At 38.3% G+C, this 27,724-nt stretch overlaps 3 protein-coding genes across 5 annotated transcripts in view; 2 read left to right on the top strand and 1 right to left on the bottom strand.

Moving 5' to 3' along the window:
- LOC144634912 (uncharacterized) overlaps positions 1–14,682 on the top strand; it is a 33,030-nt gene extending 18,348 nt beyond the window's left edge. Inside the window, exons 5-19 of one of the 3 annotated variants that reach the window (XM_078493954.1) lie at positions 4,392–4,786; positions 6,048–6,173; positions 6,861–7,109; positions 7,217–7,468; positions 7,614–7,739; positions 7,962–8,210; positions 8,344–8,469; positions 8,664–8,912; positions 9,053–9,178; positions 9,404–9,652; positions 10,430–10,678; positions 10,854–10,979; positions 11,202–11,450; positions 11,843–12,109; positions 14,432–14,682. In XM_078493954.1, coding sequence (XP_078350080.1) covers positions 4,392–4,786; positions 6,048–6,173; positions 6,861–7,109; positions 7,217–7,468; positions 7,614–7,739; positions 7,962–8,210; positions 8,344–8,469; positions 8,664–8,912; positions 9,053–9,178; positions 9,404–9,652; positions 10,430–10,678; positions 10,854–10,979; positions 11,202–11,450; positions 11,843–12,109; positions 14,432–14,547 — 3,154 coding nt within the window. In that variant the 3' untranslated portion in view covers positions 14,548–14,682. The remainder of the gene's footprint in view (positions 1–4,391; positions 4,787–6,047; positions 6,174–6,860; positions 7,110–7,216; positions 7,469–7,613; positions 7,740–7,961; positions 8,211–8,343; positions 8,470–8,663; positions 8,913–9,052; positions 9,179–9,403; positions 9,653–10,429; positions 10,679–10,853; positions 10,980–11,201; positions 11,451–11,842; positions 12,110–14,431) is intronic. The other 2 variants (XM_078493955.1, XM_078493956.1) reach the window with 2 other exon arrangements.
- The window catches only part of LOC144636909 (uncharacterized), a 264,977-nt gene that overhangs the window by 76,397 nt on the left and 160,856 nt on the right, over positions 1–27,724 (bottom strand). The window lies entirely within an intron of this gene.
- On the top strand, positions 23,943–26,302 carry LOC144635397 (platelet glycoprotein IX-like). The gene is made up of 3 exons (XM_078494507.1): positions 23,943–24,196; positions 24,825–24,896; positions 26,098–26,302. Exons 1-3 carry the CDS (start codon positions 24,021–24,023, stop codon positions 26,300–26,302), a joined length of 453 nt encoding a protein of 150 aa, XP_078350633.1. The 5' UTR covers positions 23,943–24,020.

The following is a 27,724-nucleotide window of genomic DNA, read 5'->3' as shown; positions in this document are numbered from 1 at the left end:
AAATGCGATAACACTGTTCTCTGGAGGTATAACAACATTGTCTTCAGGAATGTTTTCTTTTACAGGGTGACGGCTGAGAACATCAGGAACAACATTTCTTTCCCCTTTTCTGTGTTCGATGAAAAAGTCAAACTCAGCCATGCTCATGCACCATCTTGCAACTTTTGCCTGTTGTGGTGCCATGGTAGTCAACCATTTAAGATTCGCATGATCGGTTACAACTTTAACTCTTCGGCCTAGTATGTAAGAGCGAAACTGTTCAAGTCCCCATTTCACAGCAAAGAGTTCCTGGTGCATCGTTGTCCAACGTGATTCAGCTGGTGTAAATGCTCGGGATGCAAATCTCACGGGGCGAAGTATGCCATGCTTCTCTTGAGCTAACATTGCTCCGCATCCTAGCTTGCTAGCATCCACATGTAATTCAAACTGAGCATTCCAATCAGGATGGAACAACATAACATCTGGGCCAGTGATTGCTTGCTTCAAGTCTTTAAACTCTCTTGCTGTTTCTTCGGTCCACTGAAATGACACACCCTTCTTGAGAAGAGATCGCAAGGCTTGTGTTCGGGTAGACATGCATGGAATAAAGTCTCTAAAATATCCACAAAGTCCAAGAAAACGCTTGACTGCAGAAGTGTTAGTTGGTGTGGGCATAGATAAGATTGCTTCTACTCCTTTGCTTATTGGTGTTCGACCTTCTTGGGTGATCCGATGTCCCAGTATTTCGATTTCCCTTGCGAAGAATGTACACTTGGAAGGTTTCAGTTGCATACCAACTTTAACCAGTCTCTGAAACAACAATGAATAATGTTCAAGGGCTTCCTCGTCTGTCATTGCCCACTGAATTATGTCATCCACGTAAACAACAAGCCACTTGTGCAAGTAATCTGCAAATACAGTGTTTAAAATCCGCTGAAATGTGTTTGGTGCTGTTTTTAATCCGAAGGGAAGCCTGAGAAACTCGTACAGTCCCAGGTGTGTACAAAATGCAGTTTTGTGTTGATCCGATTGCCGGATAGAAATTTGCCAGTAACCACTGACCAAGTCACATTTCGCAAATACTTTTCCTTGGCTGACAGCATCAAGAACGCTAGAGATAGAGGGGATAGGGTAACCATCTCCTTGTGTCACACTGTTGAGGCGGCGATAGTCCACCACAAATCTTGGAGGTTGCAGTTTACCCTTTTCTGGAGGTTTGCGGACCAGGATGCATGGGGAACCCCATTCTGAATGACTTGGTTGTATTATCTTTAGCTTAAGCATTCGCTCGATTTCTGTTTTGATTGCTCTGAGTTCTTCTGGGCTTTTCTTGTATGGGTGACGATAGATGGGAGGGGCATCAGCTGTGTCAATTCTATGCTCAAACCCCTTAACAGCTCCGAGTGGACTACCAGGGAGGGCAAATGCAGTAGAATACTGACTGATAAGTTCCTTAAATCTCTTCATGATATCTTCATCAACATTAGAATACTCTGGGCCATCTAAATCCAAGGCATGAAATATAGCATCACTGTAGGCAGATGAGTAAGGGTCACAGGTCAGCTCTTCTTCTGGAGGAAACTCAGGACCTTGACAATCAAATTCTGGTAGGGCATCACAGAAAGGAGACAATATGGATGAGTTGAGACCAGAATCTTCCATTTCTTTCACTTGGACTGAAAGTTGCCATTGCTTTGGAGCACAAAAGTCTAAGTCACAATGTTTATGTTCAGTTTCCTTTGGAGGTTGCAATGAAGCAGGTGGCTGCTGAGTATTTGCCCAAGTAAGCCATCCATCTGCAAGTTGTTTTGCAGTAGTGTCGGCTGCTTCTTCGAGAACATCATCATCATCCTTTGTCATGTCTCTAACATCTCCTAGAATGACATTCTCAGGGATACTTGTCTTCTTCAACTTAGATTCCACTGCCAGTGTTGTGCAGTATGTGATGTGCATGTCAGGAGTTTCTTCTGTTAGAACTGAATCTGGTGTTTCAGCAAGGTCTATGAGCTGAGCATTGTAGCACGGATCACTGCTAGGGCGTGCTGTTTCAGGTTTCACATGACTTGAGATTTGGCTGAGATCAAAGGGACCACTGAGAACCTTGACACCTGGTTGAATGTCACTTTACCCTCAATCCAAAGCGGTTGACGCATTACTTGGTATCCCATTAAAGCTGCAGAAAGGGTGACACAGACCGTAACAAAATTAAGACCACGGTGAAGGGATTGTGAATGCTTGTGAACACCCAGTGGTGGTGCTCCGGTAAGAAGGCATGTAATACTGACATGAGGCTTCTGCGATGTTGATCCACTTGCACACGATGAGGAACTATTGGGTACAGAGATGTTTGCAAAACCTTGAAGTGGATTGTCAAGCGAGCACTGGACTCGAAACTGCATACTTGGATGGCGAAAGATGATGGACGGAGCATAATGATCAACCAATGCCTGAGTCGCATGAAGGTGGTTCTCTCCAAAGAGCATTGGCCAGACGAGACCTGGAACTACGAGCATAGTAAAGACAGTTTCTGTTTCATTTTCCCATGTGATGGGGATTTGCATAGTGGCAACTGCTTTAAGATCAGACTTTGAATCTGCAGAGGTAAATGTGTTCTTCAAGGGCACAATACTTGAGGTCAGGTCGTTTGGATGCAACAAGATCAGCATGTACTTTGCTCACAAGAGATACAGAACAACAACTATCCAATGGCAAGGGCAGTGGTTCACCTGCAGATGTAACAGAGGTCCACAGAATATTACGCTGACACAACTGAGTTTCTGGCTTTGCTGAATGTGCAGGGATGGTAACGGCAGGTAATCCAAATAATGGAGTAGGTGTTGAGGGCTGATCAAATGAAGCTGGAGGTGGTGGTCGTGAAGCTGAGGTTGAGGTTTGGTTTTCAGATCCTGCAGGAATAGAAGTCGAGGATTTCTCCGTACACTGAGCTTCATATTTTTCCAGACGAGTAGACAAGACTACGAGTTGCTGCCTAAGAGAATTTACCTCATCAGATGGAACAGCGCTGCGAGATGTGCTTGATGGGCGATTTTCTGAGTGTTTGATAGCTTTACAGCCCCACTTGTTACAGCGTTGGCACTTGTGTTGTCGGCCATATGAGCATTTGTTGCCGTCTTCCTCGCAATTAGATTTGGAAAATCGATTGTAATTTCTGCATATCTCCGGTTGTTTTGACGTGTCTTTGCGGTATTTTGGACAGTACCTCGACAGATGATTTGTTTCTCCACAAGTGTAACAAGCCCTCTGCTGTCGTTGGGAGTGCTGATCTTGAGATTTCATGGAGGTTGAGGAAACAAACGCATTCGGTGGTGTAACTTTCCATTCATCGAGCGACTGATTTGGTTTCGAGGCGGCGGGCGGAGTTTGAAATGACAACTCAACACGACGAGCCGCTTCGACTGCTTTATCGAGGGTTTCAAATTCTGATGCTTTCACAACGAGCTGCTGAGCAATAATGGGCTTGACTTTAGAAATAAACTGTGAAATAACAAAGGTAGGACAATCTTTCGCAATCTTTTCGCCAAGTTTCTCCAATTGATGCAGTAGTTTCTTGTATTTGAACGCAAACTGTTCCACTGACTCGCCACGCTCTTGTTGAATGGCGCTCAACTCGGCTGCTAATCGGCGGCACTTGTCTTCTTTTGATTCGCCGAATTCTGCACGTAATCTTTCGATGCAAATGTTAAATTGGTCTTCTACCGCTTTATCTGCGTAGCCCTCTGTAGTTTTTGCTATTGACAACACAGATCTCGGCCAGTCGCCAACACACTGTTGTTCAAGAAGGGAGAAACGTGTTCCGGCGGGAAGATGTGAGGTTTGCTGGTTGAACCGCTCCAGAAATTCCGAGATATCGTCTTGTACCACACTATCTCGACGAAACGAAGGAAGCTGCATCGAAGGCATCCGAAGACCTTGTGTATGTTCGTGTTGAACTGGTGCTGGAACGGCTTCGGCCATGTTGCCGACTGTTTGGGTTACTTGAGTTACGTTTGTTGTTAAGTCTTTCACAACGCTGACAAGTCCAGCCACGATGCCTTGCAATTCTTCAATTGTAGCTGGCATGCATGATGAGTTCGACGAAATTTGGGTTCTCCACCACTTGTAAAGGGATTAGCGGGGGAATTGAGAGTAACCACTGCGAGAATGAACTGTAAACACAACTTTATATACACTTTAACTGTTAACGAAGAGATGCTGACTCGACAAGAACTGAAGAAGAAGGAGGACTCGCGTTCGCTCAACTGTTGCTCGCTCCATGTGCTATGTCACGTGACTAATGTTTATCAGTCCCATAATTCCACTACAAAAGTAGGGGGGGGGGGGGTGCGAAAGAACAGGGGGACGAAAAGTTTGCAGGCTAATAAATATTAAGTGTGATGTCACTTACTCAACAGGTCAATGTTCTGGACGGACTGGGGACGAACTCCAAAGATAGAGAAAGCCACCTTATCGGGTACGCTACGCGTTACCATAGTAACGTCCAATCTTTTTTGGCCAAACGGGATTGACCTTGACAGACGACACAGACTTGTCTTCTGGGTGGATGCGGGAACGGACAGAGTAGAATCTGTCGATTACCAAGGCAACAACAGAAAATTACTCTTTCAACAAAGTGGCACACATTTTTTTGGAGTAACTTTTCTTTCTTCGTCTTTATTTTATTCTGAATGGACTACTGGTGAGATTTACAAACTTAACGCTTCCATTGCCAAAGGAACTGGTGCTGTTTTCATTGATATCGATAAAGTTATGGGACTCGTAGCTTATGACAGTTCTCGACAACCACCAGGTATGAACTATAAATATACTAGCTATTATTATAATCTAGCCACGGTATATTGCAATTCCTGAGTTTTGATTGGTTAACAGGCCGTGGTATATGAGCTCGTATCCCACTCATATACGGTAGTATATGAGTGGGATACGAGAATGCAATTATTGCCGTGAATGCAATTATTTAGGTGTTTTTATTAAACAGATGAATTTCTTGTCTCTTCCTCCATCCGTTTTTTTTTTTTTTTTGGCGTCGACTTGATCGACTGGAATGGGGTCTTCCTTTGTTCCTTTGCAAGTAGCTGGCATTCTTTTTTGACGACTCTTCACTTCTGGCCATCTTCATTGTCTTCGTCAGAGTTAATTCGCTCATTTCCCGACGATCTGATTTCTGATCATTTCTTCTTCTAGGGAGCCAAACTCGCATGACTTCGCTTATTCTCCGAGAGCAGTTAGACAACTATCGATTGGCTTTTCTAGATTCTGTTCTCTCAAACGGAAGCTTGTATCGTTCAACAACCACGTTTCTTTTAGTCGCGAAGTAATCTTCCAGTGCTCGCTTGACGTCATCGAGCTTCTTGTGTACTCCAGGCAAGGTTTTGAAAATTCATTGCACAGCGGAACCAAGGAAGTGCAGGAATGTCGCTCGCTGGACCTTGTCGTCCCTTTCGGCTAGTTCGGAAGCCACTGAGTAAATATCGAAACAACTTACCCAGCGCTGCCATTCGCAGTATAAATCAGCTGCGCCGTTGTTGAACGGCGTTGGTACTAATAGGACGGACCGTTTCATTTATGCGGAAGATTTTTGGGTTTCTTTAACCCTATTCAGACCGGGCTTTTTTGGATATTTTAAGACCGTGGGGGGGGGGGGGGAATTCGTAACTTCCAGAATATTTAAGCAATCACAATGAAACGTAGATGATATATAGTCTGTCCAAAAATCTATCTTTTGGTATACGTCACGCGGGATGATGACGTCATGTCATGTGACAATTACAAAATAATGTCAAAACAGCCGACAACTTGGATCCGCCATCTTGGATTTCAAAATTTTTTCCAAACGTCAGAAAACCGCCCAAAATAGCTAGGTTACAAGAAGAAAAAAGATAAATGTGTTGGTAAGTATCTACAAAGGTTTCTTTTCTTCTTTTATCATCATCATCATCATCATCATCATCATCATCATCATCATAGTAATCATAATAATTATCATATTTTTCCTTTGATAAAAATAAGGGAAGAAGGTAAAGTTTTCTCAGAAATGACTTCACTTTCAGATATTGATGAATGCAACACTGATGCTCACGGATGCAATGAAACAACCTCAAAATGTCAAAACACAATTGGAAGCCACCTGTGTGTTTGTCGAAAGGGTTTCAAAAAGACTAAAGATAAATGTGTCGGTCAGTCAATAACATGTTATTTATTTGCGTTAAGAAAGCTGAATATAATGTAACTTTGTAGCCAGCGTCTGTTACGTATGCAAAGAGCTTGTTATTTTAGAATCACTGAGTTTGGATATATGTACAAGTGGGGTGGCTGCTTTTTGTCACTTGACATATTTCACTTTATTATATGGCGACAATAGTACGCGCGCTCTGATTGGCTGCTGAGCGGGCATTATTTTCTTGTAATGACCGGGCATTATGAAAAATTTTCTCGGCTCGGCGGTTTTTTGAGTTGTGAGTAAAAGCTACTAGCGCAATTGCGAGAATGACAATAAATACCGACAAAATGTAACTATCTATTCAACAACTGAAAGAAAAATATTAGCATACCGATACTTCTTTAGTATGAGCGACGAAGAGAGCCACAGAGAGCAAGAGCGAGTTTCACCTCGGTGTTTTTTAGATATTTCAGTTTAAAATAGCGCTAAAACGCCATATAATAAATAACTTATTAACCTCGTCCGTTTGGTCATTACAAGGGGAATCTCAGACCTCGGCCTTGATTTATTGACCTCGCTATCGCTCGGTAAATACATGAAGGCCTCGGTCTGAGATTCCCCTGTAATGACCTCACTCTCGGTTAATAAGTAGTATGTAATGTTTGATAAGTTAATTTTTGCATTTTATACCATACTTTTGCAGACATCAATGAATGTGAGCAACAAGACCTCTGTGGTGATAGCAAAGCAGTTTGCAAGAACACATTTGGGTCGTACACATGTAAGTGCAAAGATGGGTATCGCCGGACAAGTAAGAGATGTGAAGACATTAATGAATGCAAGAATGGAGCTCACAAATGTGATCTGGCTACTTCGAAATGCAAAAACAAAAACGGGAGCTATCACTGCGTTTGCCTTAAAGGGTACAAGAAGAAAAAAGATAAATGTGTTGGTAAGTGTCTTAAAAGGTTTCTTTTCTTCTTTTATTATCGTCATCATCATTAGCGTTCTTTTTTTGATAATTAAGTTAATATTTGATCTTATACCTTACTTTTGCAGACATCAATGAATGTGAGCAACAAGAACTCTGTGGTGATAGTAAAACAGTTTGCAAGAACACATTTGGTTCGTATATATGCAAGTGCAAAGATGCTGGGTATCGCTGGACGAGTAAGGGATGTAAAGACATTAATGAGTGCAAGAATGGAGCTAACAAATGTGATCTGGCTACTTCGAAATGCAAAAACAAAAACGGGGGCTATGACTGTGCGTGCTTTAAAGGTTACAAGAAGAAAAAAGAAAAATGTGTTGGTAAGTGTCTTCAAAAGTTTCATTTCTTTCTATAATCATCATCTTCATCATCGTCGTCATCATCATCATAATTATCATATTTTTTTTTCTTTTATAAAAATGAGGGAGGAAGAAAACGTTTTATCAGAAATAACTTCACTTTCAGATATCGATGAATGCAACATAGACGCTCACAATTGCAGTGAAACAACCTCAAAATGTCAAAACACAATTGGAGGCCACATCTGCGCTTGTCGAGCGGGTTTCAACAAAACTGAAGATAAATGTGTCGGTAAGTGAATAACATGTTATTAATTTGCGTTCGGTGGCTAAAAATGTTGTTAACTTGTAGCCCTTGTCTGTAATGTATAGAAAGAGCTTGTTAATTTAAAATCACAGAGTTTAGTTGGATATGTTTAAGTGGTGATGCTGCTGTCCGACCCTTGATATAAATTATTTCAGTGTAAACTGGTTTGAGAAGTTAATTTTTTGCATCTTATGCCATACTTTGCAGACATCAATGAATGTGAGAAACAAGACCTCTGTGGTGATAGTAAAGCAGTTTGCAACAACACATTTGGTTCTTATTCATGCAAGTGCAAAGATGGGTATCGCCGGACAAGTAAGAGATGTGAAGACATTAATGAGTGCAAGAATGGAGCTAACAAATGTGATCTGGCGACTTCGAAATGCATAAACAAAAACGGAGGCTACGACTGTGTGTGCCTTGACGGTTACAAGAAGAAAAAAGATAAATGTGTTGGTGAGTGTCTTCAAAGGCTTCTTTTATCATCATCATCATCATCATCATCGTCATCATAATTATCTTATTTGTTTTTCTTTAATTAAAATAAGGGTAGAAGAAAACTTTTTCTCAGAATTGACTTCACTTTCAGGTATCGATGAATGCAACATAGACGCTCACAATTGCAATGAAACGACCTCAACATGTCAAAACACAATTGGAGGCCACATCTGTGTTTGTCGAGGGGGTTTCAACAAGATTGAAATTAAATGTGTCGGTCAGTGAATATCATGTTATTTATTTGCTTTCAGAGAGCTAAAGGCAATGTAACTTTGTAGCCTGTGTCTGTAATGTATTAGAGAAAGCCTGTTGATTTAAAATCATTGGGGGGTAGCTGCTTCGCATCACTTGATATATTAAAGTGTAAAGTTTGATAAGTTATTTTTTTAATCTTATACCATTCTTTTGCAGACATTAATGAATGTGAGCAACAAGACCTCTGTGGTGATAGTAAAGCAGTTTGCAAGAACACCTTTGGTTCGTACACATGCAATTGCAAAGATGGGTATCGCCAGAAAAGTAAGAGATGTGAAGACATCAATGAGTGTAAGAATGGAGCTAACAAATGTGATCTGGCTACTTCGAAATGCAAAAACAAAAATGGGGGCTATGACTGTGTGTGCCTTAAAGGGTACAAGAAGAAAAAAGATAAATGTGTCGGTAAGTGTCTCCAAAAGGCTTCTTTTCTCTCTTTATCGTCATCATCATCATCATAATCTTCATCATATGTCATATTTGTTTTCCTTTAATCAAAATGAGGAAAAAAGGAAACGTTTTCTCAGAAATGACTTCACTTTCAGATATCGAGGAATGCAACATAGACGCTCACAATTGCAATGAAACGACCTCAAAATGTCAAAACACAATTGGAGGCCACATCTGCGCTTGTCGAGCGGGTTTCAAGAAGACTGAAGATAAATGTGTCGGTCAGTGAATATCATGTTATTTATTATTTTTGCTTTCAGAGAGCTAAAGGCAATGTAACCTTGTAGCCTGTGTCTGTAATGTAATAGAGAGAGGCTGTTAATTTAAAATCATTGAGTTTAGTTGGATACATGGTTGTTTAAGTGGGGTGGCTGTTTATGTCACTTATTTATTTCAGTGTAAAGTTTGATAAGTTAATTTTTGGCGCTTATACCATACTTTTACAGACATCAATGAATGTGAGCAACAAGACCTCTGTGGTGATAGTAAAACAGTTTGTGAGAACACATTTGGCTCGTACACATGCAATTGCAAAGATGGGTATCTCCGGACAAGTAAGGGATGTGAAGACATCAATGAGTGTAAGAATGGAGCTAACAAATGCGATCTGGCTACTTCGAAATGCAAAAACAAAAACGGGGGCTTTGACTGTGTGTGCCTTAAAGGTTACAAGAAAGAAAAAGATAAATGTGTTGGTAAGTGTCTTCAAAGGTTTCTTTTCTTCTTTTATCATCATCACCCCCTCATCGTCATCATCATTATCATCCTCATAGTCATAGTAATCATAATAATAATAATATTGATTGTATAATGAAATTAAACGCTAAAAAATTAGAACGACGTTTCGACCGTTCGACGGTCATTTTCAAGTTAGGTGTTAGTAAAATTACATGTGTAAATATAGTAAAAGCGCTAAAATATGTACATACAAACAATAGACAATAAGAATAAAAAGGCTAAAAATGGCTAAAAAATAACTTTGTGCGAATGGCATGCATAGTTGTAAAAGATATAATTAAAAACGTAAAGCAAGCGAAAAAGACGACGAGAATAAGAACATTAAAATACCTAAAAATATCTAAACAAATAATTTCGCGCGGAGCGAGTCACTCTGTTTGTTAAGTTTCGGTTTCAGAAGTCTAATAAAAAGCATTTCAAAAATCAAACAGTCAAGCTTGCTTTGGCACTTCCTTAAAATCTTAAAATTCTTCTCGATGTTGTGTGGCTCCTTTCCATGTTGCTCTTTCACGTGATGTCCGATAGACGATCCTTTGTGTTCTTCGATGCGCTGGTGCAAGTGTCGACAAGAATAGCCGACGTAATCTGCATCACACAGATCACACTTATAATAATAAACAGCGCTTTGTTGGTTTACGATGGGCGGTTTCTGTTCCTTCACTTTAATTGTGTCTTTGATCTTACGGCTGGTGTAAACTGGACGGATCTCGGTGTTTATCTTAAGATTTTTGCAGACATCAATGAATGTGACAAACAAGACCTCTGTGGTGATAATAAATCCGTTTGCAACAACACATTTGGCTCGTACACATGCAAGTGCAAAGATGGGTATAGCCGGACAAGTAAGGGATGTAAAGACATTAATGAGTGCAAGAATGAAGCTCACAAATGTGATCTGACTACTTCGAAATGCAGCAACAAAAATGGGGGCTATGACTGTGTGTGCCTTAAAGGTTACAAGAAAGAAAAAAATAAATGTGTTGGTTAGTATCTACAAAGGTTTCTTTTCTTCTTTTTATCATCATCATTGTCATCATCATTATCATAATCATCGTCATAGTTATAGTGATCATAACAATTGCATATTTTATTTGTTTTCCTTCAATAAAAATAAGGAAAGAAGGTAAAGTTTTTTTTCAGAAATGACTTCACTTTCAGATATCGACGAATGCAACACTGATGCTCACGAGTGCAATGAAACGACCTCAAAATGTCAAAACACAATTAGAGGCCACCTCTGCGTTTGTCGAACGGGTTTCAACAAGACTGAAGATAAATGTGTCGGTCAGTGAATAACATTTTATTAATTTACGTTCAGAGAGCTGTAGATAATTTAACCTTGTAGCCTGTGTCTGTAATGTATGTAAAAAGCTTGTTAATTTAAAATCACTGAGTTTAGTTGGATATTTGTAAGCGGGGTGGCTGCTTTATTTCACTTTACATACCCCGTATTTCATTGTAATGTTTGATAAGTTCACTTGTGCATCTTATACCATATTTTTGCAGACATCAATGAATGTGAGCAACAAGACCTCTGTGGTGATAGTAAAACAGTTTGCAAGAACACATTTGGCTCGTACACATGCAAGTGCAAAGATGGGTATCGCCGGGCAAGTAAGGGATGTGAAGACATTAATGAGTGCAAGAATGGAGCTAACAAATGTGATCTGGCGACTTCGAAATGCAAAAACAAAAACGAGGGCTATGACTGTGTGTGCCTTAAAGGTTACAAGAAGAAAAACGATAAATGTGTTGGTAAGTGACTTCAAAGGTTACTTTTCTTATTTTTACCATCATTATTATCATTATCATCATCATTTTTCCCTTTAATAAAAATGTGAGAAGAAGGTAAAGTTTTCTCAGAAAGGGCTTCACTTTCGGTAACTTCTGCTTTTCAGATCTCGAAAAAGTTTGTCTCGTTCCTACCGTTTTTCAGTCATGGTACTGTAATCAATCTCCTTATAAGGTGGAAACCACTCAAAGACGGACAGTTGGTGGCGGTCAGTTCTAGAAAGAGTTGACTGTATCTGCCAATTTACAGCAGTTATTTTATTATGGACAATATTATAGGCTGGGAAATCTGCTGCAAAATCGTGTTTGCTACCCCCTTCTCGTGTCATAATCTTCCTCCTGTTGCTATAATATAGATCTGGATGAGTGCAAGGTCAGGAGACATAACTGCTCCAAACAAAGTTACTGTCGCAACACATCTGGCAGTTTTAAATGTGTGTGTCCAAAAGGGTACAAGCTAAAGCGCGATGGCGTCACGTGCTTGTTGAAGAACATTCCAAGAGGTGCTCCACGAACTGGAATCATTGTCGTGTGCATTGTCGTTCCTGTGACGTTGCTAATTTTGTCCGTTTTCATTGCTGTTATGATGAGGAGAAAAAAGGGGACGAGACAGGAACATGGGGGTAGGTGAATATGTTTAAAGAAGCAATGTCGCGGTATATTAAGTCATTTTACCGATTCCTTTCAAATGGAAGAAAACCCCAAAATGATAGTTTTCAAACATAGGAAAACAACAAAGGGGTAATAAAAAGGCGAAAATTACCAAGAATGGACTCGACTAATGGAGATTAAGGTCGCGCAGGACCCTTGCAATCATTAGTATGTATTTATTTAAAGAGTATGCACGAACTGCAGGACGACTGAAGCCGACAACAAACGAAATATTCATGAGAATGTTTGTTTTTAAACTCCTTTGTACAAGTAATTACTAGTAATTGTTCTCAGCTTTGTGCCAAGTGCGCTGGAACATAGGGAATTATCATAATTAGATTCACAGCTTTGAATATATCACAAGTTGTTGTAAACATTGACTCGGAAGGTCTTCGGAAGCGGAAAATCCTGCAATTTTGTGTCCAAGTTTTCTCCGCCGATATAGAATTTCAAGAGTTGATTCGCGAGGAACATAAACTTGGTGTACTCTATTGTGTTCTGGCTAGAGCGAATTTTTAAATTTCCTTCTCAAAATGAAGATAGCATGTTTCAAAGTTTAGATTTCACATTTTTGCTCTCTTAGAAGCCATTAACTTGTAGCAGTTTTTGAAATCGAAAATTTCGTTCTAGTGGGAGCACAAAAGAAGTTACGATTTGTCACTAGGCTATATAATCATTTACTTTGGTGCGCTGTGTTAGCTGAAAACTTGGACACAAAATCGCATTGTCTTCAGTTAAACATTTAAGGGCTTGAAACATCACAGACAACAGTCATCTCTCAGTAAAAGGACAATCATGATGTCATTCCATCATCCCTGAGTATCCTTATTGAATTTTAGAGGAATCAATATTCAAAATGTAGTGAATTAAAGCTTTACAAGATAGCACTCCAACAAGTAATTTGGCTAATCAATATTATTAATGAGCAAGGGTCCTGCGCGACCTTAAGACGGAATCCACTAGGAAGTCGAGTAATATAAATTAAAGTTGAACAAAAATTAATTACCAGAATAATTTAAATCCTATTGCGTTATTTCCTACCCTTAATATAAGGTAAAGATATAAGCAATTATCCGTGATAACACCAAGAACAATTTCTTATCAGAGTCTGAGAGAATAAATTTCAAAGTTCACAAGGTATAGGCAAAATCTTACGTGTAGCCATTTTGTAAATTCGTCTTAAGCGATTCAGTGGAATTCAGCGGAACTTCGGAATTTGTTTTCGATGTTTGGTGTTGTTAGAAAAGGTTTCTTTTGATATGATATTTGAAGCAGTAACAAAAAAGTTTGCAATAAGGTGGAAATAATTCTGGTACAACAATTTCTTATCGAGTCTGAGAAAATGACATTCAAAGTTTACAAGCTATGGGCAAAAGCTCACATCTTTTAAGCGATACATGGGAATTCAGTGGAACTTCGAAATTTGTTTTCGATGTTTTGTGTTGTTAGAAAAGATTTCTTTCGATAAGATATTTGAAGCAGTAACACAAAAACTTGCAATCAGGCGTAAATAGTTTTGGTACATAACTTTTTCCAATAACTACTCGAAGTCCTGGCGGATTTCCTCTTAAGACAAGTTTCTAACAACAAATTAAATTGTAAAACCTTTGCCATTTTTTTCAAAATGTGTTGCCGTGACATAGCTTCTTTAACAGTGTAATTTATTTTTTTTTTACTGATTTTGTCTGCATGTGTTATCATGTTACCTGACCTCTCACCACTAAAATAAGTTATTTTCTAAGAGTTCAGACTCACAGCTTTCTTGCTTGAAATAAAGACAACCTACAACTGCCTGAATTTCAAACTGCTCTGACGCAACATTCGTTCGTGTTCTGCTGGAACTATCTGGCATTCTCTTTATGAAGAGTTAAGGAACTGTGCATCTATAGTGTCTTTTAAAAGTTAATAGTTGAAATCCGTGCTCTTGAGCAACTGGCTAATAAACTAATAAACTTTGTTTTATTCTGCTATGCAATTCAATTCAATTCTATTCTATTCTATTCTATTCTATTCTATTCTATTCTATTCTATTCTATTCTATTCTATTCTATTCTATTCTATTCTATTCTATCCCCCACCCAGGCAAGAGTAACTCTTAAAATGTTTACCCTACCATTAAGTAGGAAACGTTACACCACAGTTCGAACTACGCTCGAGACACGCTCGAACTATTTCCGATGTTTCGGAGGTGCTTAAATGTCAGCGAGAAACAGTGGTTTCTGAAAAATGTTGTCTCCCCCGGATTACACTCGACAAACTACTTATTCGTGAAAATTTTATTCGTACTCTTGCAGGAAAGATTGAAGATCGAACAGAGGACACGGATATCGTTCCCATGGCACGCAGTGAATCCTCCGATGGCAATGTAGAGGCTGTGACAATTTTCAGAAGATTTACATTTTATACCTGATCCTTTTTTGCTGATACCTGTTATTCTTTCGTGGACGTTTTGAAAACAGTACTGTATGACATTCTAAGACTTCGTTCATACTTTTTTTTCTACTAAGTGATCAACCTAAAGTAAATTGAAAAACTTACACTTTAACTTATTGGCTTCTGTTAAAACGTTTTGTATCTGATGTTCACCTTTCAGCACGTGGTATATTCTTTCGAAGTTATAATTGCCAAAGAAACTACAAAAGAAACTTAAACGGTTTTTCATGATTTACAAATTTGTAAGAATTTATTACTTCAAGAAAACAGGTACATAATTATTATATACATTTAAATCGCCTTATTAGCTGTTCCTAATAAACTTCTTCTGTCGTGATGCATTGACTTGTAAACGTGTTATTTTCTTAATAAAATGCAGGCAAACTAGACTCTAAATTGTGATTTTAATTGTTAGTACTCTATTTAGTTTTATTATTTAGTTGCATTGGCTGTGGTCACATCAACGCCAACTGCAGTAAGCTCTGGTTAGTCTTTAGTAACATGACGTTATACTTAACTGTTCGTATATGAAAGGCGCGGTGGCCTAATAGTTATGGCGCCGGACTCTTCTTAGGCGTAAAGTAACATTCAACGCAAAACCCTTCAAATCGCCCAAATACGGCATTTTGAGGCTCAATAACGACAACAGACAACAGCTGAAGTAAGTGAACGTTTATTTTGACCTTAAACATAGACATTACTAGAATTTATTTTTCGATCATAAGACCCTTTTAAAATCCCCATACATTTCTTTATATTTCGAACATACAAACAGTCACGCCGCTTGTATGGGCTCCCTGTGGTTCAATCCTGGACATAAGTGTTGCCGTGAGGCCTTGCGTGATATTTTGTCAGGCGAGAGTTTATTTCTTATTGCTATGAGTTTATTTCGACTCCTATCCTTAAATTTGCTCGGCGGAAGAAATTCATACAGTATAAGCAAAAGTTTCATGTCATTTGCTACGAAAATTAGCGTAGCAGCACACTATTTGTGACTGTCTGTGTAGGGCCGGGGTGCTTTATATGCAAGTCACACACGATTTGACTTTTTCGTAGGAGATGATTTAAGTAGCTGCAGTATGTATGATCAGCGGTGGTAAATTCGCCCGTGATTTTGCATCTGTAGCGGACAGGGCGCAAAAACGGCTGAACATGCGCAGTAAGATCCTAGCCGTCTTCCCGCCATTCGAGTTTCAAAATGGCGGACGACGAATCAAAAACGAACACGTAATGGTGATGGCAATTTGCAACATCTTGCTCGCTCAAGGCCCCTCAAAACAACTCGTCTAATCTCTACAATCACTCGTGTTGATGTTTCGACTCTGATCGAAAGGATCGAAACGAAATTTTCAGTTTTATCAGGCGATGAAGACACCTCATCTGAGAAGTAACTTTCAGCTTTTCCAAATTTACACAAGGTAAAGTTTTGCCTTCACTTAAGGTCATGTCAAGTCCGCTAAGGTTTTGAACAGCACTAAATTGCAGCTTGTTAATTTCTACGGAACATATCAAATATGACTTTTTTTTCGTGCTGATGAAAATTTTTAAATGCTTCTTGTTCATGGACTTCGTTATGGTTGACAAAATATGGAAAGATGGAGGAAGAATCCGTAAGTAGAACACACTAATGCCTACTTGTATTGTGTTTTTCGCTTGTCTGCTATTCATTCGTCTTTTGTTTTGCTCAAGACTTTATGTACAGTGTCAGTAAACGTATATTATGTATGAAATGTACCTTGAAATGTCAAATAAATTGTTATTTGATTATTTTATTTATTGTTGTGGTGTATATGATACGTCTAATGCTACTCAGTACAAAAAAAACACAAATTTATCCTGTTGAACGAAATTGTAATGTGTGTGTGACTAAGCTGTGCAGTGGCTTCCCCAGAAAGTAGGCTGGTTGTGTTGAGGACAGGTAAAAATAAAATACGAAATAAAGTATATACATATTAAAATAAATGCATGACCACACAAATTACCTCTACTTGCAGTCCCTAACTCAAGGTCTTTATAATAATCAGGTTAGACATTTAAGTGCTTAACTTAGACTGCTAAAATGAGGCCCATACATAGAAGTGCAATACATAAATAAAAGGAATTTATCTTGTATCCACAACAATTCCTGAGACAAGTAAAGGTTAAAAATGTCCCCTTCAGTTGAAATTATGCTGTAAACGCATAATTACTTTGCTAATAGAAATAGCTTATCGAGCTTAGCAAAATAAATATTTGTTGAAAAACTAAGAACAAACAAACAGTGAATTGAGCAGGGGATAATATGCTTCAGAAAAAATTTCAAGGTTTAATTATTACATTCATGTACAATTGCAACTGTCAACATGTACACTAAGCCCTAACTTGAGAGCCAACATGGCATCATCAACTCTTTATTGGTGACTATTTTCACTAACAATTTCTTGTATAACACAAAGGAACAATCATCATAAACTTACATAACATACTCTTAGTCACTCATAACATCCTTTAGGCTCAGTGACTGAAACTCATGTGGAACAAAAATGTGAAAACTTTTCATTCCTTTTTATTAAGCCTCAAAAGGAGACAACATTAAAATTATAATCTTGTCTTCTGGTTGCTATACACAATATTTTACCAAGCTCACTTGATGTGTAGGCCACATAGGTTTATCATAAACATGGATGGCTGCTGGCTTCCAGTTCCATGCTCGTTTCATTGTTGAAAAATACATCTTTATCTCATCTGCCTGTAGTCCTTAATTTAACTTAAGCTTATTCAATTATGTAGCTTACACTGTGTTGGTTGGATGCTGCAGAGCACTTTTCTCTATTGAACATAAAGAGCTGTTCCTAACAAGAGCAGCAGAAGGAGCAGAAAGAGAGTTCGAAGAGCAGGGAATGACTTAACTCAAGGCCAATATCAAAACTGAGTGGTCCACATCAATTACTCTGGTCAACAAAGAGCTGCCTTAAACCATCAAAGAAAATCGAAAGGGAGATAAAGCAGGGAGCCTTTAGTCTGGGTCACATTGAATACTGTAAAATCCCAGTTATAAGCCTTGGGCTTATACAACCTCGTAAGGGGTTTTGAATGATCTCATAACTGGGGGGGGGGGGGGGGGGCTTATATCCAAGGGGGCTTATAAGCTGAATAAAAACAATGTTCTGAAATAAGCTACAGCAGCATTGATTAAACGAAGTCAAATTTATTTCAATATTTAGAATGGTATAGGGAAAGGGAGGCTTATATCCAGGAAGGGGGGGGGGGGGGGGGCTTATAGTCGGAGGTAGATGGGCATATATAACAGGGGGGTTATAAACCCATGATTTCATGGTACTCCTCTTCAAGACAAGTGCCCCCACCCCCTGTTATAGTCAATACTAAGAGTTCAGTTTATCAGTGTATAAGCCAGGGAGTAGTTTATGAAATTTATTTTTTTCATGCTGTACATGTTGTGTATCCCTGTATTATTTTTAGGATACATTTTTCCATCATTGGTGTTATTTATTTATTTATTGATAAAGATCATATGCATTCTGTTGAATAAAATTACATGCAACAGATTTATTTGAACAAGAAGTCTATTTAGACTAAGAGATTAATCCCCAAAAAAAAAATCCCCCCCCCCCTCCCTACAGAAGAAACTCTACCAATATGGCAGGTTACAGAGAAATATTCTCATGCAGTATATTTGTATTTTAGGGCATTGAATCCTTAAAATAATCCTATACACTGTAAAGAGACTATTATCTGTACACATGCTAAGTTATGGCTGTAATTCTGTAATTGCCATCAGTTGTCTTATCGCTCTTATTGGTAGTTGTTATCAGCAGTCAATATAAATGTCTGTAGTTGAGTTTCATCTGTAAGTTAACATAACACTATCTTAACACCTTAAGCAACTGACAGTAATAAATTAACCCATGTTCAGATATGGAGGGATCCATTACGGAAGAATACAATTTATGTGGCTGAACTTTCCCAGCACATGCCTCTCCATTGAAATTTAAGTGGAATGACGTCCACTTTAAGGAGAATAATTATTTAATAAACGCATCTCCAATGAAATGTGTCGCACCCATAAACACCAACCCCCCCCCCCCCTTAAAATGAAATGTCATGTCCATAAAATTTATTTCCCCTAAATCAAATGCCATTCCAACCAAAAAAAGAATCCCCACTGAAACTAATGCCATTCCCACATAACACACTGACTATAAATATTATTGTAAAATGTATTGCCAGAATCAAAGGTTTCAAAATTTTGCATGCTGAGAAAACGTTCTCTAACCCTGCTTTCAGGCTGTTACCTTTGCAGTCATATTACTTACAGGTACTAGACTGTAGACTTGATTAGCATTGTCTATTCTTGGTTATAAATTAATGCATTCCCAAGAGAACCAGACCCTTCACTGCCTTCACAAGCCCTATTAAAATTGTGCTGCAATAAATATTTTGAACTGTTGCTTGTTCATTTAAATTGTAGCCACACCTTCCACAGAGGCTGTATTACAAAAAAAAAGTGACAATCAAAATCATTGTGTAGATCACAGTTATGCTCTGATGTTTAAAACAACCCACCCCCAGGAATTTTCAATCCCTTCCGTGGAGGGAGTGTGGAAATTTTCTGGAACTACACAATGTCAGGTATGCTTTTGAAACTTAGAATGGAAGAGCTTGCTACAACATTTAACAGGTAATGTTCATTAAAAAAACAGAGACCGCTGAGCATTTTTCCAATGGGGAGGGGGTTAGAGATTCTTCTCTTAGTAAGTCTTTATTTTTTCAGAAAAATTGGGAGGGGGGTAGCCTTCCCTGAAAAATACAGACGTTTCTGAAAAGAAGACAGAATAATGCAAGCGAATGATAGAGACTTAAAATTAGGTCACTACTGTACAAAGTAATGATTCCTTGAAGCACTAAGCTAAAATTTTTGGGTTTAAAAACTGAGGAATTTCATGGAACAGAAAGTAACAACCTCTCTTCAGGCCAGGAATATCTTGAACACCAACATATAGTTGCATCTCAACATGAACATCATGTAAACATGTATTACCAGGGTTGACTAATTGCTCCTTAAAACTAAAATAAATAAAATCAATAGCTACATGTATAGTGAAAACAAAAGTCAAAGAGCTTCCTTATTATAGGAAATTAACGCTTGTGTTAATTAAGGTATTTGAAATTAACGCGACTTAAATTAACGCGAATTGAAGGAAAAATTACTTCTCAATAAAGGAAATTAACACGAAAGAGGGGGTAACATTTCAAAATGAAGGAAATTAACGCGACGTACACAACAGGAACATGTTTATTTCAACACTTGTAGGCGTATAATCTTAAACAAAAACAATGTTTGTGGTACTTTTTCCCCACTTTGAGCGTTCTTCACAGTATCAATGATAGTGGCAGATAAAATTATGCTTTTTCCTTGGAGTCAAGAACATCTGGACTGAAGCGAAAAATTGGGGCCAAAATAATGGAAATTAACGTCATGGAAATTAACGCTACACTTAATTAACGGCGCGGAAATTAACGTTAACAAAAATTAACGCGACTTAAATTAACGCGAAAGTTTGAAATTCGCGTTAATTTCATGACGCGTTAATTTCCTATAATAAGGTAGTTTTCAAATTAACGAAAATTTGTCTAGAAAAAGTTGTTAGAGTTGAAGACATCAATGCCTAATGACTTTAAAATAGAGAGATCTTGGTTAACAGACACTGTACACTGGAACCCCGATATAACGATCTTCGATATAACGATATTCCCGATATAACGATGAATAAGTTATGTCCCGGCAATAGTAAAATGTATGGGATGGAACCCCGATATAACGATTCCTCGATATAACGATATAATTTTACTGCCCCCTTGGCATATCGTTATATCGGGGTTCCACTGTACATGCTTGTTTCGATTTTATATTATTCAAAATATTTGAAACTCACACTAAAGAGACAGATTCGTGTCATTTTAATCACACGTTCATTACACGTTAATTACACTTCATATGTGTGCAATATAAATGTTCTTAAGTATCACTTTAAACTTAAATATTAGATACCTGGTGGGAGGGGAAGATAATGATGATGAGAACGAACTCGGATAACGAAGGATAAGATTTGAAAATGGTGACGATATTAAAGGACGAGAGCGATTCCGATGGTTCATCTTGCGACCACCACGAAGGTTCTGACTTTAACAAGGAGTCACCTCACTTGAAAATTTCCAAGATAAAGGACAACGCCCTTGCCCGTTTTTAAAATTTTTACAGACTACACAGTGTTTAAAATACAGCTTAATCCATGGAGAAGGTAGAACATTGGAGCCTCTCGAAGCCCTGTCCAATTTAACATGTGCACGGCTGATGTCCAGAATGGATTGGAAAAGAACTCGAGTTTTAAATCATCACAGAAGATCGGTTCATGCCTTGAACTAGTAGACTCGCACTGGAAATGTCATTTTAAAACAAAAACGGCCTTTTGCAAGCCAGTTCAAACACAAACAATGCATGTGACTCACGCCATTTTGAATCGCTGACCCATGTTTCCGCGTAATCTTTCCTTTGGAAAATCATTTCATTGACCTATCAGCACTGCAATGATTCAAGGTAGAGCCAACTTCTGGTCTTATCACTTGTAGTGTCCATGTTAGCCGATTTTATTCGGTAGTACGACCGTATAAACAGTAAAAATTCTCACAGTGAGATCGAACACTTTCAATCGATTTCAATTTGTGACCGCAGGCTCTCATTGAAAAGCATGCGCACTTAGGCGTCATTCGCCATGATACGTCATAAAAATTCGACCAATCAGCCGTTTTTGCGCCCTGTCTCTGTAGCGTACTTTAAATCATAATGTGAAATTTTCAATTTGTCATTCCGGTATGTTAATGGCGCAATCCGATTTTCCGTTTATACTTTGTGTCAATGTGTGTTTTCATGTTCGAATGTGTTTGTTTGTTGTTTTATTTGTTTCTGTAGCATTATTTCAACCATTTGAGAGAACTTATTTCTTCAACGCGCCGATATTTTTAAGTTGTGACCTGAAAAGGACACTCAAGAAAGGTGCGCATGTAAAACTTTATACGTTTATTTTCTGTTGCCTTGTACACGTAATTACATGATTTGTAAGATACATCTAACAAAACAAGTCATGTCATTCTTATTGGTTCTATTATATGTTACATTGTTCCCTTCCCTTAATGTCACTAATTGTTCTATAAACTAAGTTGATTACCAGAATTTCGCTGGCTAAGAAAAGTCATATCTTTCGCATCTGAAGATGCGAAAATCCGAAACTTTCCTATGACCTTCCGTTCCGTTACTTTGTTTGTATGTTGTAAGCGTACAACATTACGGCAACATTTTGAAAATATTTGGAAATCTTCGGCAAATCGTAAAAAGCCTCGTTACGTTATAAGTAGGGTTACAAAATAGAAAAAAAAAACACATGGTTGCTTGGAGATACAGGTGTATGATATTTCTTTTCTCGAGCAGGCATTTTCCTCTATTTTTCTTAATTCTTCTCATTCAGGCATTACCGAAAGTGGCAAAGCACAACAAAATTTCCTGAAACAAATCACGATATCATCATCACCGCTACTGTTATAATTATTATTCTTATAAATCATTTCGCAGCACCTTACTTGTTATTATAAGCAACTCCTAGTTTATTTGTAAATTCAAACTGTTTTTAACGTTATTTCTTCCTTATAGTATTATTTTTCGCGCGCTTATAACAAGACCTCACTCTAACTTCTCGCACTCAGATTTTCTCTGGGTACGAGAGTATGGTTCACGTAGTAATTTAGTTTTACAGGTTAAGAACTTTACTCAGAAATAATATTTTTACTCGGCCTTTTAAGGAAACGCCCGCGTTGAAATTTTGGCTTTGTTATTTATTACTTTCGTAATAGTAATTGGACTGAGTGGAGTACAATTCAGGGAGTTATCGGGCGAGTAATTTCAAAATCGGCCGAGCGCGCAGCGCGAGGACAATTTGAAATTACGAGCACGATTACTCTCTTTACCGTACCCAAATTCGCAAGTAGCCAATCAGAAGCGCGATCTACTGTCCTGATATCCTACGATATCAAGTCACTGACCTGATATGCCACCATAACACGGTCACTTTGAAGTAAAGTAGTGTTTTTGCACGATGAATTGAAAAGAGGTTTTACCAATAAAACAGAACTTCGTAATTTAAATTAAGCGGTGTTTAGCGGTCGTAAAAAGAGAAAAAAATTCCCGCCAAAACTAAACTTGAGCGCCCTCGCCAATTGCGCGATGTTTGCCGACGAGTACTGAGACATTCAGATGGAAGAAATTGAATCGGAATTTCCAAATTTTTCGCTTAATTTTGATTTTGAAAATTTAGAGAATCAAACTCTAAACAAACGAGTAAAAAAAGGCAGAAGAGGAACTTGGTAGAAGTGTGGAAATCAACACTATTTGCAGTTCGTACCTTACAAGCATGGCTTCAACAGAGCGATAAATATAACCGGATTTTTGGCTGAATCTGGGTACGTTAAATACCTAATCGTACCTTTTTGTTACGCTTCGGCTGCATATCAGGCTCGTTTGGTCTCGCCATGGGTATTTTGGCTCGACTGCGTCTCGCCAAAATACGAGCCATGGCTCGACCAAACTCGCCTGATATTCCACCGAAGCGAACCAAAAAGGTACCATTAGGTATAAGAATTTTACGACACAAGGTCCAATTACTAATTAATCGTATCAATACCAAAATTCGAGGTTAGGAAGTCTGAGAATCGTTTTTAGTGTGAAAAAGTCAATGGTAAATTCAACTGGTTATACAAACAGTGCGAAAACAGCAAGAAAGAACCCATTTATATGCGCGTGATTGACGCGCAAATGGTTTAGGTGTCCAATTACAGGTATCCTATTTGAAGTTGCTCAAATTGGATACCTGAAATTGGACACCCACGTGATCTCGCGCCGATTACGCGACAAATAGGCGCGCGCAGAACCAATCAAAATCGAGAATTTTGTTATAGATACGATTATACCTTAAATCGCAGTTTAATAAAGAATTAACGACGTAACGGCTACGTCACGAATGCACATTACCAATTAGAAACGTTTGAAGACGTGTCGAGAAATATTGAACAAATATTTAGTGACGTATCCGTGACAACTTGAATGACTATTACCAATCTCTCACGGATTCTTCTTCAGACACGTTATTTCAGTAATTCATACTTTCCCACGATAAAGGAGCGGTAAAACGACATAAACAATAAGTGTCAAATTGTTCTAAAAACCAGCCCGAGTTCACGCAAATATGCGTCTTGTTAATATAAAATCCTTACATTCTGATCCATGCGAACTTCTTTGATGACGTACAATTACACTCAATTAACTGGTCATTAGTGTCTATTACGTCACATCGAAGATCGAACTCTTTTGAACAACACAGACATGTGAAAAGAGAAAGAATTCAAATGGGCGGCCGTCGGTTCGTGTACGTTTTGTTGTTGCTTGGGCTAACAATCGTTTTTGTTAACGGAGAGAAGAGTGCTCCCCCCGGATGCCGGGTACTTGAACTCGGAAAAAAGCTTCAGTGCAGGGGGGCTGGATTAAGCAAAATACCCAAGATACCGCAGGGAATACTGATAGCGTAAGTAAAAGATTTTGGTTTTATTAGTTTCTCCGGACACTTACTCTGCCGGGAAGGTTTCACCTATTTATTCATGTATATGGTTCCTGGAACCAAAGTTCTTGCATATTAATTTGACCAAATAGTAAAAAGCTTGCTTGAACTTATCTATACTATACCTTTGTTATATCTCTCAGATAGTGCGCGCGCTGTGTTTATTTACAAATGTCTTTAAATAGCGACTCCCAAACTTTAAATTCGATTTTTCGGAACTTATAGAAACCGAACTGTTGAGCATACAGAGCAATACTCAAGTAGGCAACTTCATAATTTCTTCTTTACAATTGAAATATACCATGAATGAAGAAGTCGAATTCCAAGCTGCAAAAGAAAAAAGAAGTAAATAAAGAAAAATGGTAAATCTTAAGCTCGGTTTATGAAATGTGACAGATGAAACATTTAGAATGTCGAGCGTGGGACAAAGATAAAATTTTCCATTTTAGTAGGTTCATATGTCCCATATGCCGGTGGTCCACGGGTATAATCTTTACTCGACTTTGTCTCGGTAAATCTTCACCAACGTTCACTTCCCCTTTGGCAAATTATTGTTAGGTATTTTGATGTTTCACGTTTTTTTTTTTTTCCTCAGTGATTTTACAGACAACCAGATTACACACATTGCTCAAGACGATTTGGAACACCTTGAAAAGTTACAAGAAGTGTAAGTTTGATGGAGCTTATTCGCAACATTTATGTTAAAACGTGTTAGGATAACTGCAATGTTTTTGTTTTATCATAATATAGTAATAATATATACAATAGAACATATTCGTATTCTCGTTATTGGCCGGACTAGACCTAGCTTGCAATGCAATATCATAAGTATTACCCCGCATATATTCACATCTTGTATTCACATCTGTGTGAATATATTCATTTTCGCTTTTACAATATACCTGAAAATGAGCCTAAGAATAGACGTAACAATCAAACCCGAGGAACTATTCAAAACTAATCTTAAAGTGCCTATGAAATGAAAACCAAGTTGAACTCATATGGAAGGCCTTTCAAAATGAAGAAAGATTGTGTTTTCCTTTTCCTGATATCTTTTCTCGTTCCAGAGATATTAACGATTGTGTATTATGCAAATTAGATAACTGATGACGTCATAAGTTTGACAGTAATTGGTGTAAAAACACAAAATCAGTAATATCTCTGTAAATACTAAAGCAAAGTAATTGAAACTTGGCACCAGTATTGTACTCTAAGAAAGACACCCCGCTATTACGGTCAATCGTTCATGATAATGAAAAAAAAAAAAACAGTTCCACGGCGAAAGTTAATTAAAAAGTCATTAAAAAGCTAAATTGAAAAAAGTTTGAACATCAGCTTTTAAAGCATCGAGTGTCTTAATATTACGAATAGCAGGTGGTAGTGCATTCCAGAGACTAGGTGCAGCTGACTGGAATGCTAGTTTTCGAATACAGCCGTCTTTCATTGCTTCCGTTGCAATGTACTTCGCTACCACTCTCTTCATGTATTAGCGGGAGCGATGAGAAGTGGCTGTATTCGCAGGCTACTAGAACGTTCGATTGCCGAGCGTAGAACGGTACTTAGTACTTGGTGGCACAAGCATTGGAGTCACATTTGATCTAAGAGAGTACCCAGATTGGTACTTGGTACTTAAGTTAACCCTATTCAGACCGCGCTTTTTTGGATTTTTTACAACCGGGCGGAAAGGGGGGGGGGGGGGGGAGGGAGGTGTCCCCCTCCGTAACTTCGAAAATATTCAAGACCATTGTCAGTTTATAAATGTAGCTGTCTCAATTTAGTATAAAGTTTTCATTTCACAGACCTATTCAAGACATTTAAGGGGTAACTGACCTTTACAGAAGTTAACTCTATTTTAATTTTTTATGCAGGTATCTAAAAGGCAACCCATTCCACTGCGACTGTAATCTTAAATGGCTCAGATTAAAACTACACAATTCACCAGCTGTCATTCAAGATGGAGACAGTATACAGTGTGCGACACCATTAAAGTTTCAGAACAAAGCTCTCAAGTTTTTATCAAACTTGTGTGGTAAGTTCCCCAGGTGCAAAAAGCCTGCAAGATATTTAATCTAAATTTTGGACAATTTATGGTATCATTTCTGTGGTCAAAAAATTAATGGAAAAAAGGTCTACGGAAAAAAAATAAGTCGATTCGTTTTATACAATATCACGAAAAATACACGGGTGGATTAGAAGGAAAATCAGTGCAAAATCGTGCGCGCGTGTGACAGCTCGAGGAATGCGCGAGGAATTGCGCGTGTTATAGCTCGAGGAAAGTGTGGAGATTTAAAATTGTCCTAAATGTTTCATTTTCATGGCCTACATATAATCTCATCGGCCATAACTTTCAACCAATGGGCGTAAGAGAATTTTCTCAGTTTATCACATACGGGACAAAATTGCTGAACGCTGATTGGCTAAGACAGAGGGGTTTTTTTCTTGATCACGAGGGCACTTTTGGTAATCAAGAGAGCATGATTACTTGATCCTGATTGGCTGAGCGCGCGGCGTCAGCACTCAGTTGGGTTCTTCCTTGCAACGAGATTGAGAAAAAGTTCAGAAACACAACGCTTCTGAGTTTAGATAAGAGAAGATAACTTTATTCATACACGGTTTTTCCATCAGTCAATTAAGTTACTGGACTATCTATCTATCTAACTAACTACAAAAATTTAATAACAACAAATTCAAATAACAAAAAAAAAAAAAGAAAAGTCTGCTTTTCATGGTCATTTCATCAAACGTGAAAGGAAATCGGCATCCAGAAATGAGCGGTGCCTTGGTTGAATACAAAGAGAGCTATTCAATCCAAATTCGTTTTTCACAGGCCGAAAACGCTTCTGGTCTGGGTTACACGAAGAATAGAACTCTATGGCGGCCGAGGTTAAAAGATAATTTCTTCGTTTCACTTTGCTTCGCGTCGCCTTATTAGAAACAGAGGCCACCTTATCCGCCCGGAAATGGCATAACTTTTGTTGAAACTTACAGTTTTCGCTGTAGAAGCAAGAATGTCGGGTTCAAGAAGGGATATTGAAGCTCGAATGATTTTCCACGCGGTAGCAAGCCTCGCAAACAAAGGTGAATAAAATTAAACTGTTTTCGTTTTAATCTGTGAAGGAATTAATATGTGTGAATTGCACATGCTATGTTATGATTACTATAAAAATTACTGCAGGCTTTTCTCTTTTTGGACTTAGGTTAATTGTGTACAGCTGTATGTGGTCATTTTGCTACGAGCGAATTAAATGTTCTTGCCAACCGGTTACTCGACAGCAAGGCCTTCAAAAAATTTTCTTTGTATTAATTTTGCCCTTTATGTGATGAACAAGTAATCGCAATGTGCCCTCGTGCAATTAAGGATCAATTTCACTAGTATTTTCAAAAATTTCCAAATTGCCCTTGTCGCTTCGCGACTCGGCAATTTTGTGAAAACTTTGAAAATGCGCGTGAAATTAATCCTTAATTGCACGAGGGCACATTGCGATTACATATACT

The sequence above is a fragment of the Oculina patagonica genome, chromosome 13 (assembly GCF_052425735.1).
Source record: "Oculina patagonica isolate OP01 chromosome 13, crgOcupat, whole genome shotgun sequence".
NCBI classification, from domain to species: domain Eukaryota; kingdom Metazoa; phylum Cnidaria; class Anthozoa; order Scleractinia; family Oculinidae; genus Oculina; species Oculina patagonica.
Note: the sequence above shows the minus strand (reverse complement) of the source record. Positions and strands in the feature narration are given on the sequence as shown.

Coding starts and splice junctions, on each gene's coding strand:
- LOC144635397 (XM_078494507.1), top strand. CDS start 24,021: ATGGGCGGCCGTCGGTTCGTGTACGTTTTGTTGTTGCTTGGGCTAACA. Junction 24,197..24,824: donor CCGCAGGGAATACTGATAGC/GTAAGTAAAAGA, acceptor TTTTTTCCTCAG/TGATTTTACAGACAACCAGA. Junction 24,897..26,097: donor CTTGAAAAGTTACAAGAAGT/GTAAGTTTGATG, acceptor TTTTTTATGCAG/GTATCTAAAAGGCAACCCAT.